This window comes from Silurus aristotelis, assembly GCF_946808225.1.
Source record: "Silurus aristotelis genome assembly, chromosome: 20".
Taxonomy (NCBI): domain Eukaryota; kingdom Metazoa; phylum Chordata; class Actinopteri; order Siluriformes; family Siluridae; genus Silurus; species Silurus aristotelis.
Genome location: NC_139593.1, coordinates 12,694,364 through 12,707,681, shown reverse-complemented (window position 1 = coordinate 12,707,681; position 13,318 = coordinate 12,694,364). Strand labels below are relative to the sequence as shown.

The 13,318-nt window shown below is 40.5% G+C and overlaps 2 protein-coding genes across 4 annotated transcripts; one reads left to right on the top strand and one right to left on the bottom strand.

Moving 5' to 3' along the window:
* Nucleotides 1-3: 3 nt before the first annotated feature.
* Nucleotides 4-3,070, top strand: atp5md (ATP synthase membrane subunit k). 2 transcript variants are annotated; one of them, XM_083523171.1, is made up of 4 exons: nt 4-145; nt 532-622; nt 2,811-2,898; nt 2,987-3,070. In XM_083523171.1, the coding sequence occupies exons 2-3, from the start codon at nt 536-538 to the stop codon at nt 2,895-2,897; spliced, it is 174 nt and encodes a 57-aa protein (XP_083379297.1). In that variant the 5' UTR covers nt 4-145; nt 532-535; the 3' UTR covers nt 2,898; nt 2,987-3,070. The 2 variants fall into 2 exon arrangements, with proteins under 2 accessions (XP_083379297.1, XP_083379298.1); XM_083523172.1 differs by having other exon boundaries at nt 31-154.
* Nucleotides 3,071-3,074: 4 nt separating this feature from the next.
* Nucleotides 3,075-10,365, bottom strand: taf5 (TAF5 RNA polymerase II, TATA box binding protein (TBP)-associated factor). 2 transcript variants are annotated; one of them, XM_083523117.1, is made up of 11 exons: nt 9,844-10,365; nt 8,953-9,184; nt 8,202-8,517; nt 7,761-7,924; nt 7,460-7,595; nt 6,555-6,675; nt 6,335-6,464; nt 5,917-6,081; nt 5,611-5,788; nt 4,095-4,272; nt 3,075-3,517 (listed from the first exon to the last, which is right to left on the bottom strand). In XM_083523117.1, exons 1-11 carry the CDS (start codon nt 10,346-10,348, stop codon nt 3,300-3,302), a joined length of 2,343 nt encoding a protein of 780 aa, XP_083379243.1. In that variant the 5' UTR covers nt 10,349-10,365; the 3' UTR covers nt 3,075-3,299. The 2 variants fall into 2 exon arrangements, with proteins under 2 accessions (XP_083379243.1, XP_083379244.1); XM_083523118.1 differs by having other exon boundaries at nt 8,953-9,178.
* Nucleotides 10,366-13,318: the final 2,953 nt, after the last annotated feature.

Below are 13,318 nucleotides of genomic sequence, written 5' to 3'. Positions count from 1 at the left end.
AGGAATAGTGTGATTGACGTTAGAACCAACCAGGAAGTAGTTCCTTCACTTATTTCAGTAGGACGTGAGGAGGGCAGGACTTCCTGGTAAGCGCTCGAGGAGTGAAGGGCACCAGTTCAGTAGAAGACGAGGTCTCGATTGCAAGGTGAAGAAGGTTGTGTTTTGAACGAGTATCCATTAAATGTGTATTATTATTATTTATAAAACTGTTAAATTAGATTGAAAGGTATTAATGTTGTGTGCGGCGCATGTAGGGCGCAAATGCTAGTTTGCTAGCATGAATTATTTATTAGCATGTTACAGCCTTATATTTGTTCTTAGTGTGTATAAAGTGATGTTTAAAATCATTGATCTGAATGAAGATCGCTGATTATTAAGTGTTAGCTGGCTGTAGAAAGCTCTGCACTTGACGTATTTGTGTGTGTGTGTGTGTGTGTGTGTGTGTGTGTGTGTGTGTGTGTGTGTGTGTAAAAGAGATTTCTGAATCCCCTCTGGTCCAATCATTAACTTGATTTTTATTATGGTGAACAGCATCATGGCAGGTCACGACTCCGGCACACACCATCAGTTCACCGGCATTGCCAAGTACTTCAACTCCTACACCATCACCGGAAGGAGGAATGTAAGTCCTAAACTTCTCATTTCCCTCAACACTTCACTCCTTTTCATTTAGGACTGAATGATTGTCAAACAAAGTGATCCAACATGACATACTGGGTCTAATTTGAGGGTCAAACACTGTATAACGTTTTTAATGAAAAACAGGACAGATGGGATAGAGAATCAACATCATCATCTTGCGGCTGCTCCCATTAGAGGTCTCCACAGAGGGTCATCCGTCTCCATACCCCCCTGTCCTCTACATCTGCCTCTTTCAACCCAACTACCTGCATGTCTTCCCTCACCACATCCATAAACCTCCTCTTTCCCTTCTTCCTGGTGGCTCAATCTTCAGCATTCTCCTACTGATATACCCCATGTCCAAACCATCTTGTCTCCAAAACATCCTACATGCATGACCCCTCTGATAAACTCGTTTTTTTTTATCCTGTCCTCATCGCTCCCAACGACAGACATGGTGGAGAATAAAGTGCAAAAAAGGCGATATATTAGTTTCAGGTGTGACTCAGTGTTTATTCACAGTCAACTAAACCACTTATAATAGAAATGTGACCTCTCAGCCCAGATATACTTAACCCACAGGCTTCCATTGGTCTGGGGGTCTTGAGTTTGACATGTCTACACTAGATGGTCAAACATTACATGGGAGCTGGGAGTTTAAACTCTCATTGGAGTGGGAACAGGCAGTCAGGAGCTCTGGGATTAACAGAGCATCCTGGGAGCATATTGGGTCAAATTTGCTGTGGTTTTTAATGCATTCTTTTAGGAATAGACGACTAATTAATTTGTACAAAATATGTGGACGTTTGTGTGGAAATGGGATTTAAAGCCACTTGAGTTTGTTGATCCTGGAACCAGTGTTGGACGAGTTAAAGTAGAGATACACTTAGTACTATATCACTCCAGTGAAAGTGCTCCTTTTAAACCTTCACAGGGGTAAAAGTACAAAAGTATTTACTAGGGATGCACAGAAATGAAAATTCTTGGTCGAAACCGAAAAAAAGAGGAAAGCAAGGCCGAAAACCGAAACACCGAAAGAAATTCTGCCAATTATGCATTTCAATTGCATAAATTAATATTAAAGTTTCAAAGAATAAATCAATTACAAATTATGAAAATATTTATTTATAGCACATTGCAACAATGCACAGGATAAAATAAATAAAAATTTAAACCTAAATGTTTAACTTAAATGCACTCGTGTACATTAAATAATAATGTACAGGCCCTCTGGCCTGCTGAAAGGTTGTAAAATTAAATATGTTCTTTCATAAAAACAAATTGCATTCAGAACAAGTGCAACTGCTTAAAGATACAAAACATCATCACTGGGAAACTTCCTGCCTTTTCAAAAACGTCCACCACAGACGGAGTGCGCATGCTCGGAGGGGTTTTGCTTTTCTGTGCGTTTGCGTTCCTCTCATATTCAGTATAGCGATCTGGATGTTTGGATTTCAAATTAAACCCGACGTGGAGAAAGTCTTTGCAGAAGCACCCCCTCTTGAAATTTCGGCATTACATGTTTTGCAAATCGCTATCCGTGGGTCTTTCTCAGATATACTGAAATACGTCCACACCGCAGACATGTTGTTTTAGACATGCACGTGCAGGCAGCAGTTTCTGTTTGCGTCATCACAACAAACTGTTTCGGCCGTGTTTTTTCGGTGATCAAAGTCTTTCGGCCAAAAACCGAAAATGTACTTTTGGGCCATTTTCGGCCGAAAATTTTCGGCGGCCGAATATTCGGTGCATCCCTAATATTTACCTTCAAATTAACTTAAGTATCCAAAGTACTAATTTTTATTTATGGCTATTTTTATTATGGTTCCTTTCATCATTTGTCACAAGAATTTTTTTTTTCCTTGATTCAATTTTTTTTTGTGTGAAATGAGTCTGTTACTCTTAGCACAACAATCTATTATAATAGTAACTTGACTACATTTTAAAGTCTCGCCAAGTGGAAAATACTTCAGTAAAGTACAGATTCACGAAAAACCTCAAGTTTAGTAACAAATTACATTTACTTTGTTACTGTGCACCACTGCCTTGAACCATCAATTATACCACAATAGTGCAGCATTTAAGTGTAACACCAAAACCCACTGATGTCACATGAATTCATAATGAACAGTAGTTGAATACATTTTTTCCGCATTTAAGTTCATCGTTGCATTTGTCTGCTTTTATAGTGCGTCTTGGCCACGTATGCCGGCATCGCCACCCTTATCCTGTTCTTCAAACTGAAGCCTAAGAAGAAAGCTGTAACGGCGAGCTGAGGTACACAATCAGATCAGAGTCGAATTTTATTTTTAATACTTAAAGGTAATAATGATTTGGCTTCTAATATTTTTTTCTACTTTTGCAGGCTTTGTGAATGTTGCTGTATAGGATGACGATTCAACAAACAGTTGTTTTGATTCACAATGTTAAATAAAACTTGTACCAAACTCTAATACATAGAAAACTGTTTTATTTACACAATTATAAAAGACTGTACAGTAAATGAGGCTGTGGCCAAAATCCTGTATGGAATTGATGGAGATGCACACATAGGGAAAGTCCAGAAGGTTGAGCCGCTTCACATTATTAGATTAATTAAGAAATGAGGGTGAGAGGTGCAATACTGATGCCTCTAAACTCTTGTCTGGCCACTGGAGATGGAAGCGGTGGTACTGGGGTCACTGGGAGATGTATGCACCGGCAGCCAGGAGCAGGTTGCGTCTGGTGAAGTGGACGTGGATAACGGCGGTGGATTTAGTCAGGTACGTCCCCAGTAATACCTCCTGGGAATTGTCGGGTAAGTGAACGTGACCGGTGGCTGCTGTGAAGTCGTCCGTCTCCACGTCGTCCACGGCTTTTGTGAAGTCCCACAGCCGGACTGTGTTGTCCATGGAACCTGCAATGAAGAAAGATGATCGTGGGCTCAGATATGGATATGCGGGAAACGAAAGCTGGCCTGTGTGGACTGATCCAACAGACAAGCTCCTGTAGCTCAAACTGCTGAAGTAAAGCTGTTAATGCTCGACGGTTCAGGACGGTTTTGGCAGCAAAAGGGGGACCAACACAAAATTAGGCAGGTGGTCATAATGCTCTGCCTCATAATTGTAAGATCTACTGTTTCCAGAACTACGTCACTATTTCCAGAAGGTTTTAGTGCAAAATCTTAAAATGGAATATTCCTAATTTTCAGGATAATTATTGGTCTTGTCTCTGTTATTTCATTCATCATGACTGGTATAATTTTCTAATCATCACAGAGAAGCAATAGATGTGCATCTAGGAAGTGGTTTCTACAGTGGGGATGTGGTCTGAATCAGTGTGATTGTTCCCAGGGAATCTCAGCATAGTTTCATTGCAGCCTCCTACAGGTAGCCTCAGGTTTGGAACCACTGTGTGCTTGAGCAGATTTTTACATGGACTCTGCTGTTTCGAACAAAAATACCAGTATAAATAATGCAGAAGACGGAACACACCTGAGGCGAGGATCTCTCCATCTCTGCTGAACTTGAGTGCGTAGATGGTGTCGGTGTGACCCTTTAATTCGCCGATCATGAGTCCGTGGCCGATGTCCCACAGCAGAACTCTGCCGTCGGTTGAGCCAGACGCGAGGTACTTACCACTGGGTGAGAATGCCAGCGAGTGAATTGGCCCCTACAAGGGGACAAAATGTTAGTGTTTAAGATTTATGAAGAAACTGAGCCGGAAACCAAAACGCCGTCCAGGTCACTTGTTGGGGGAAAGAAACAGACTTTTCATTGTAAATTTGGTTGAAATGTGCTGATTTCTGCTATATGACTGCAGCTCTGGCAGTAGTTCTTACTATAATATTTAGATTTATATTAATCAGTCAAGCAGTTTTAAATAGAAAACTTTAGGCGTGAGGACGTCTGCGCTTTCAATTGTCCATGACAAGCAGGATTTTTGGGTCTTATCAACTTTGAGAGGCAAAAAAAAAAAAAAAAGTTGCTACTGAGGACCTGCAATAAGTCATAACAGGGAAGAACTATGATTAGTCAGCAACTTTGGGTTGCATTATATCAGAAAGTGGTGGATTACTTTCCTTAAATTTCACTCTTCTAGGTGTTTCATGACTTTACGTTTGGCCAGGCAGTGTACATTGTCGTATTCTTATTTCGGCTTCTCCCATTAGGGGTCGCCACAGTGGATAATCGGTCTCCATACCCTGGTCCTCTACATCTGCCTCTTTCACCCCAACTACCTGCATGTCTTCCATCACCATATCCCTCTAGAGCTGTCTCTCTAATAAACTTCTTTCTAATCCTGTCCATCCTCATCACTTCCAACGAAAACCTCAACATCTTCAGCTCTGCTACCTCCAGCTCCACCTCCTGTCTTTTACTCAATGCCACTGTCTCTAAATCATACATCATCGCAGGTCTCACCACAGTCCTATAAACTTTCCCTTTCACTCTTGCAGATACTCTACAATCAAAAATCACTCCTGTCACTCTTCTCCACTCACTCCACCCTGCCTGCACTCTTTTCTTCACTTCTCTAACACACTCTCCATTACATTGCACTGTTGACCCTATGTACCTGAACTTCTCCACCTTCACCACCTCTTCTCCCTGCAACCGGATCACTCCAATTCCCCTTCCTCTCATTCACACACATGTACTCGTACCTCCACCTGCTCCCTACTCTCACCACAAATTAAAAATATCATCCGCAAACATCATAGTCCACGGAGACTCCTGTCTGACCTCGTCCGTCATCTTGTCCATCACCACTGGAAACAGGAAAGGGCTCAGAGCCGATCTTAAATGCTGTCCCATCTTCACCCTTACCCAATCTGTTGTTCCTAGTGCAAGGCAGTGTACATATTCAGTCTGCTCAAATATTAAATTCTGGGTGGGTGACACCATTTTTAAGCTGTTCGTATAAAATCTCTCACTATGCCTAATAACTTGTCACGAGCAATTCCCCATGACAATTGTTATAGCTCCGGTAGAAGACCTGAAGTCCTACCTTGTGGCCAGTCAAAATGCGGACGCAGTTGCCGTTCAGGACGTCCCACAGGCGCACGGTGCGATCAGCCGAGCCTGTGGCCAAGTAATTGGAGTTTGGGTGGAAGCGGGTGGAGGTGACGTCAGAGAGATGCCCAGCGAATATACGCAGTGGTTGGTGGTGATCCGTCGCCCACAACCTACAAAGAAAATGGCAAGATCATTTTTATTTGATATGAATGTTCATTTTATATGACCAATAGATATGGTCTTTATTAAAAAAAAAATTATAAAAAAAAAAATTAAGAAAGAAAAAATCATCTCTGACCGTGCCACTCTGTCATGTCCTCCAGAGACAAAATAATATCCATGTGCACAAAACTGAGTGTCCCACACTGGGTAATTGTGTCCTTTATAAGCTACTAGACAGGTAAAGGTTTGCAAGCTCCACAGCCTGATGGTGCCATCTTCTGAACTCGACAGCAGATAATTCCTGACGGACAGAAGGTCAAGCGCTCATGTAGAGAAAATTACATATGTACAATTATATATTATAAATATAACAAACCCCATAAAAAAACTAAACAATAACAAAAAAAACACCCTATTAGAAAATACCAGCGTTCTATGGCATACCAGAAATAACAGTTCACAATGTGCTGCTACAGGAAATTAATAATCTGTACTCTTTTATGGCTTTGTCATGTTTTATTTCTTAAACAGCAAAATCAGATTTCAGCTCGAACCTGTCGGGACTGAAGCTGACGGCGTACACTGGGCCGTTGTGACCGTACAGGATCTTGGACTCGCTGGCTGTTTTCTCATCCATTATCCTTTCAAGCACATCATCAGACTCCTTCTCTATGAGACTGAGATCTGAAAGTAAAGGTGTGGATCAGAAATATATAGATTTCACACTCAGCACAAGATTTGTGCAGTTTTTAGACGGATGAAGCTCAAGCTCACCTGCCGCCGATTTGACCCTGCGGAGTTTCTTGGGTGTGACGCTCCAGACACGCACGGTGGAATCGGCAAATCCCCCTGCTATTAGACTTGAGTCATCTGTAATGTCCACCGCCGTCAGACCCTGTGATCAGACATTGAACATCAGTTTAGCTGCAACTCACAGAATTCTATTCTACCCTTCCTAACAATCTAAAAAAAAAAAAAAAAAAATGCTTGGTATCTTCAAAAGAATAAATACATCTGGACTTGTCCAGTAACACAAAATGATCAATTATTACAAAAAAACAAAAACAAGCCATGGCTTCACTAATCTGCTGATTTGCCGCTTACATGGCAACCAAAATATTTAGCAGGTTGGCGATAGTATGACACAATAAGTTTAAGGCACAGATAAAACAAAACATTTAATACAACACATGATGATGTAAAGACGCGCGTCTTATTTACATTGGGTTCTTTGTTTCTATTTGACGAGGAAACTAAACCCTCACGATCCACAGCAAAACAATTATGCAATATATGGACAAAAGGTTGTGGACACCTGACCCTAAAATTCGTATGTGCTTTTTCCTATTCCACATTTAGTCCTTATTTGCTTTTATAATAACCTCCACTTTTCTGGGAAGATGTTCCACTGGATTTTGGAGTGTGCTGAGATCTGTGCTCACTCAGCCACAAGGGTGTTCAACCCGTCTAAAGCATATCTTTATAGAGCTGACTTTGTGCACAGGGTCATTGTCATGCTGGAACAGGTTTGGGTCTCCTAGTTCAAGTGTCCAGATTGTTATAAATGTTTGCCTCCAAAATTGCGATAACAGTTTGGAAAATAACCACATATGGCTGGAAAAGTCAGGTGTCCCAATACTTTCGTCTATATAGTGTACGTAGGAGCGAACGTGATTTACCTGGTAGGCATTAAGAAAGGTGTAGAAGCATATTGAGGGAAGGGTCTCCGTGCCTAAACGTAGCCTCTTGGTGGCCTCTTTCATGTACATGATTTTATCCAGTTTGTCCGAGTCCTTGAGCTCTGGTAGAGGAATCCTACACGTTAAGTAATACAGTAGAAAAACATAAGATGTACAATCAGTGCAGTCTGTGTTACTACTAATCTCTTCAATTCAAATCTGATTACATTAACGCTGAATAAGCTTTTAATAGGTTATGGTGCATGATACAGCTTTAATAAGATTGGGGCTGCAGTCCCACCTGTTTTGTTGAGGGGCATTGGGATCCTGCTTCTTGCTTTTTGAACCTATGCTGTCTTTCTTTGGCTTCTTCTTTTTGGGTTTGCCCTCTTCGTTCTCGGCTTCTTCATCTTCGTCGTCGAGAGGGACCTCGATCTCTGGCTCCTTCAGCAACCCGTAGAACACCTGCAACAAAACCCACATGGTCCGAAATATAATATCCACCCAAACATCCTGTATGGCATTTTAATGCCATTTAAAGTGTAAACAGACAAATATGAAATCTCATCTTGGAATGAATTTGCATGGAAGCTGAGACCATCGTTTGGCAAATTGTGCAGCTGGGACTAAACTCTGTCCCTGAGCATCTGTCCTGTTTTAATTTTATTATTCATTTAAACTATGTTATTATCTTATATACTATTATTATTATTATTATTAATAACTCCATTCCATTGCTCACCTTGGCTTTGTTGGCTTCTCGGCGAGCTTCTCCAGCCAGGCTGCCGGACGTGCTGTCGATCTGACTCTTGCTTCGTGGCATACCATCGAAAATGTCGATATAGAGGTGCTCCTGGATGATGTTCCAGATCTGGTTGTTCTGGCGCTCCTGAAGGTGGCGCTTTAGCAGCTGGTAGGAGTCGCGGGAAATGCGCAGCACGAAGCGACTCGTGCGGAAATCTAGCAGCGTCTCGTTGCCTTTCATATGCTCCTTCTTGCTGAGGCTCGAGAGCACACGCAAATCGTCCAGGTAGTAGCACTCCTGGTCTCCGCTGAACCTGAAATGGACAATTTCCCAAAAAATTAGCTGCTGCCCCAAACAATGGCAAACACTGAAATTACTACTAATCGGTTAGAGTTACTTTTTTGCAGTTGCTAGTCCAGAAAATTGTCTTAAGACCTGCAGATATTGAAATGTGAAGTGCTACAATAAAAAGTCTGATAAACAGAATTCACACTTGTGTCCTTGATTGTGTGTTAATACACTTAATTACCTAATTAATACATTATTTTCAATCTTTTTATTTTTTTTGCCTGGACCTTTTGAGAGCAACACAACACTAGCACATTAGGATTTTGTTTGCTAGGTGATCTTGACATTTGTGATTTGTCCACATGAATCACATGGTTCCTGGGACATTCAGCATACATTTCTAATACAGGTCTACATTTAATCGTTTTCTAAACAGCACAAGAAACATTTTAAGACTCACTTTTCGAAAAAAGCCTTTGCTTCATTTTCATGGTTGTTGTAAACCAGCTCGAGATACATGTGAACAAAAAGCGGGTAGAAGAGCTGCGACAGCTCGGCCCTGTGACAGTCCAGCACCGACTCGATGAACTTCTTCAGTCCGCTGTAGTACACCTGATACAATGAAGGATCGCCCTGCTGGCTGTACGCCGAGAGGACGACGTTGACGTCCGGCTGGTCCGCTCCACCTGCAGCTGACACGTGAAGGCAATGGAAAAGAAACTTTTTTTTAGTCTGAAATAAACAGATTCACATCCATAGATACAAAACAACAGTATGGTGGCAAACCTCAGGATGCATTAACGTGTTCAAAAGGATTGGAATCAGTGTTCACAGTGTCAACTGATCACGTGGTACTGTATTAGATTAGTTTTAATACAGAATATGCGGGAAACATCAAACACATACATAAAACTCCTGTTTTTCACTTCAACTTGGCAAAAAAAAAATTATTAATCAGTGTTATTGTTTATTTGTATGAATGCAACTCTAGTATGCCTAATAATACAAAAAAAATCTAACGATTAATTTAAGAATGAATAAGTCGAGCATGCATAATATAGAAGACAATAAAAAAAACTATTACTGTTATCTTTTGCTTTTTCTTTTTGGACTGATTATGCATTTATCTTTCATGCACATGTAGGAGTTTTTGCACATCCAACAAAAGATCATCTAATACAGGACTTCTGCATGGACACTGCTCTAAAACAGGAACCATTTCAAATCTGTTGCTCCGCCCTTCTCCTGCCAACTACAACTAGATTGTTAAACGGATCTCCTGCACCCTAGGTAGTGCACTACACATCCAAAAGCGATTCATTTGGGATCCTGTCTGTAATCTGAAGCCCACCTTTGACCGGAGCGCCGGTTTGGGAAGACACCCGGCTAAGGAGTGAGCTCGTGTCCCCAGGTCCGGTACTCAGGCCCGTTGTTGTAGCTTCTGCCCCGCGCGCCTCCTCTAACTCGTTCTGTATACCCGCTTCGCGCTTCAAAATATTCACAGACTCCGTTAGGTTGTTCCTCCTCAGGAACTGTAACACGGCGAGTAAAGTTTGCTGCTGCTCCTCTGCTTTCGGGGCCGCGGCCGACGGAGCCGCGAGCGGGGACGTGGACGAGAGCGTCCCGCTCATGATTCCGGGCAAGTTGGCCGCCGACTCGTCGCTCAGACTGTCGGCTTTTGGGTCTTTCTCGCTCTCGACGTCGCTCGGCCCGTCGTGCACAGCCGCCATTTTGCCTCGACGCCGCAACACAACTTCGACGCGATGACGCAAGGACGTTTGGGGGTACGGGGACGACGTCAAATACGTGCCACCTGATTGGGTGCGTTCTTCTGTCGGGGCTGGGCTGTGTTTCATTTCCGGTTTTTACTTTCCCTCCAAATGTACTGTATTTCAAAAGGTTTTAGAAGTCGGGATTCGTGATAAAGAAAATAAAAAAAAATACTTAATAGTTAAAAATAGTTACAAAATAACAGTTTACATGTTTAATGATTATTATTATTTATAATTTATCAGTCTAAAATGACTGTCAAATATTGATTTCATGAACAAGGATATGCATTAACTAAACACCTTTAAACTGTGGGTTCCTTATAAAAATAGATTTAGAATTACTAGTTAATAGATACTAGAATTACTAATATTATAAAGTTGATGCCCAGATGAGGGCCCGAGGGCCAATGTTGGCCAGTAGCGACGTTGGATTTGACCATGAAATATATGAGAAAAAAAAATGCGATTTTGAAAACTCTTTAAAAAATAAGGACTTGTTCTGTACTGAGGTTGTACAGTATCAGTGTTCACACTGTCCTCAATCATCTGATCACTCAATACTGTATTAGATTCTATTTTGCAGCTCGTTCCACTGATTCTTTGAATGTGTTAACTCCCAGCACAGAATATTCAGAGAACATCTAACACAAACACAGATCTCCTGTTTTTCACAAACATGGCAAAGAAAATCAGTGTGTGTTGTTTATTTGGAAGGATGAACACATGGTATGCCTAATAAATATAACATGCCTAATTAATTAGTAATATGGCTAGTATGCATTTTATTAAACAGAATTGTACAAAGACTATTACATTTGTCATCTCTAGCATTTTTATTCTGCTTTCACATTTAACATTTCATGCACATGTGGGGTTTTTGAACACACTTAAGAAACTATCATCTAATACAGAACTTTGCATAGACACTGAACTAAAGCCTTGAAAATAAAGTTGAATTATTACGCAGATTGCAGTCATGTTTTCTATTTATTTTTAAATATTATCAAATAAATGAGAGAAACCAAGACAACTTCAATATTAATATCAATATCAGTATCAAATTTTGGCCCTTCGTAGGAATAGTTTTGGGCAAAAAATCACTTAATATCAAATTAATAGAAAATATTTTTTGACAATGTGCTTTTAATTATGTTTATAGGTAATATGCTATATAACTTAAACCTTTTAGTTTATTGGTATCGGTCAAGTGCAAAATACTAAACAATTTTATATACTTATGAAATATGCAAATGTTAACAGCATCATGGAACAGGTGCAATGTAACTTTTTTTATTCGCTTTTGTTTTATATATTGCTTTTTCATGATTTCATAAAATCAGAGAACCAAGAAAAAATCCAAAAGTACACCATGTACAAACTTATACTAATGCCAAGCTCAGGATCAAGCCAAGAACCCTGGAGCTGTTGCAACCCCCTACACCATCATGTCCCAATCACATTATTACTTTTCTATAGCTTAAACATACAGAACATAACAGAAAAAAACACCTTAAATAACAGCTGTTCCTCTCGCACCCCATCTTCACAGTGGAACAGCCCCTGATCAAATAGTATAAGGACAGAAAAAAGGGCACACATCAGCATAGACAACAGCAGAAAAGGTAATGAATTATAGTATCTCACAAAAGTAATTACACCCCTCACATTTCAGCAACCGTGTTTATGTTTCAATATCATTTTGGTCCATGAATATGTATGAAATTATTCACACTCGTTGTTGCTGGGGTCAAAGGTATCTATCTGCTGTAAGTCCTTGACGGTCAGCGCCTGTAGGCTCTTTTTGCGTAAACTCCATGTTGCTTGAAGCTGTTTGTTTTTTTTACCAATCAGAGAGGCAATTTATGAGGTTAATATCGATGCTAGAAATAATGTAAGCAGGGCGGTGCAGCTGTATATATTGCTAAATACTGCGTTTCTTTATAATATTGATGATTAATTTAATTTCTATATATTTATTTGAAGTTGTGCATACAATAATTAGGCATTATGATCAAGTCAAAAGCTTTTATTGTCATTTCAACCATATATAGCTGACACATTACACAGTGAAATGAAACAACGTTCCTCCTGAACCCTGGTGCCACATACAACAACAATCACTGAAAACAGAAAACACAGGGTTAAGGACTAGTAAGTGTCCTCGCAACATAAAGTGCATCGTGTGCAACCTGGTGCAAACAGTGCAAAGACAACACAAGACAGTACAATACAAATACACAAAATACAAAAATAGCCGCCAGTAAACCTGTTGTATATTGCACACTGTGGTGTGTAAGAGACGTAAAGTGAACAGTAACAAAAAATTTAAACAAAATGTTGTGCAAAAGAGCAATAGAATGATAAGTCACACATGAGTCCCTTCTGATTGTACCTAACGCTAGAAAGTTGATGGAGCGTACATTGATTATGGTAAATCACAGTGCTGGGATCCTCAGAGAGAGAGAGATCTTGAATGTCGATCGGTTAATATAGCTCATGGAGACGCTAGGAAAAAGCCAGGTTTAGATGACCGTCGATTCTACAATAGATTTCAGTATCTCAGGACGGGGAATAAAAGCTTCCTTTGAACCTTAGCTTTCAAGAGGTTTGGAAAAATTGATGGTCAGATGATAAAATTCGTGCTGGTCTGAATCGAAACCGTACGAACCAATTATGCAATATGCCTTGTTTTTTTTGCTTACCGAAGCCTCTGAACATTTATGTAGGACCTGTGAGAACACTCAGAAATTTCCCAATATCAGCATTACAAAGGCTCAAACGATATCGTTACAAGTGAGCGCTATAACGCACCCCCCTAAAGCATATTCACGGATTGGGCCGGTGCTGGATAACAGCTCGAGCTCCTCAGGGACTTTAGACCCTTTAGATGTCCAGTTGCTTTGAGAGTGTGTTAATTTGTTGTGTAGTGATGTTCTCTACTACAATAAAACATTGCTGCAGCCATAATGTGGCTTAGGAGATGTAGAGATGATTGATTTAACAGTTTAAATGCTGTGTGTGTGTGTCCAGGTTTTAGGATGAACTACGTACTCC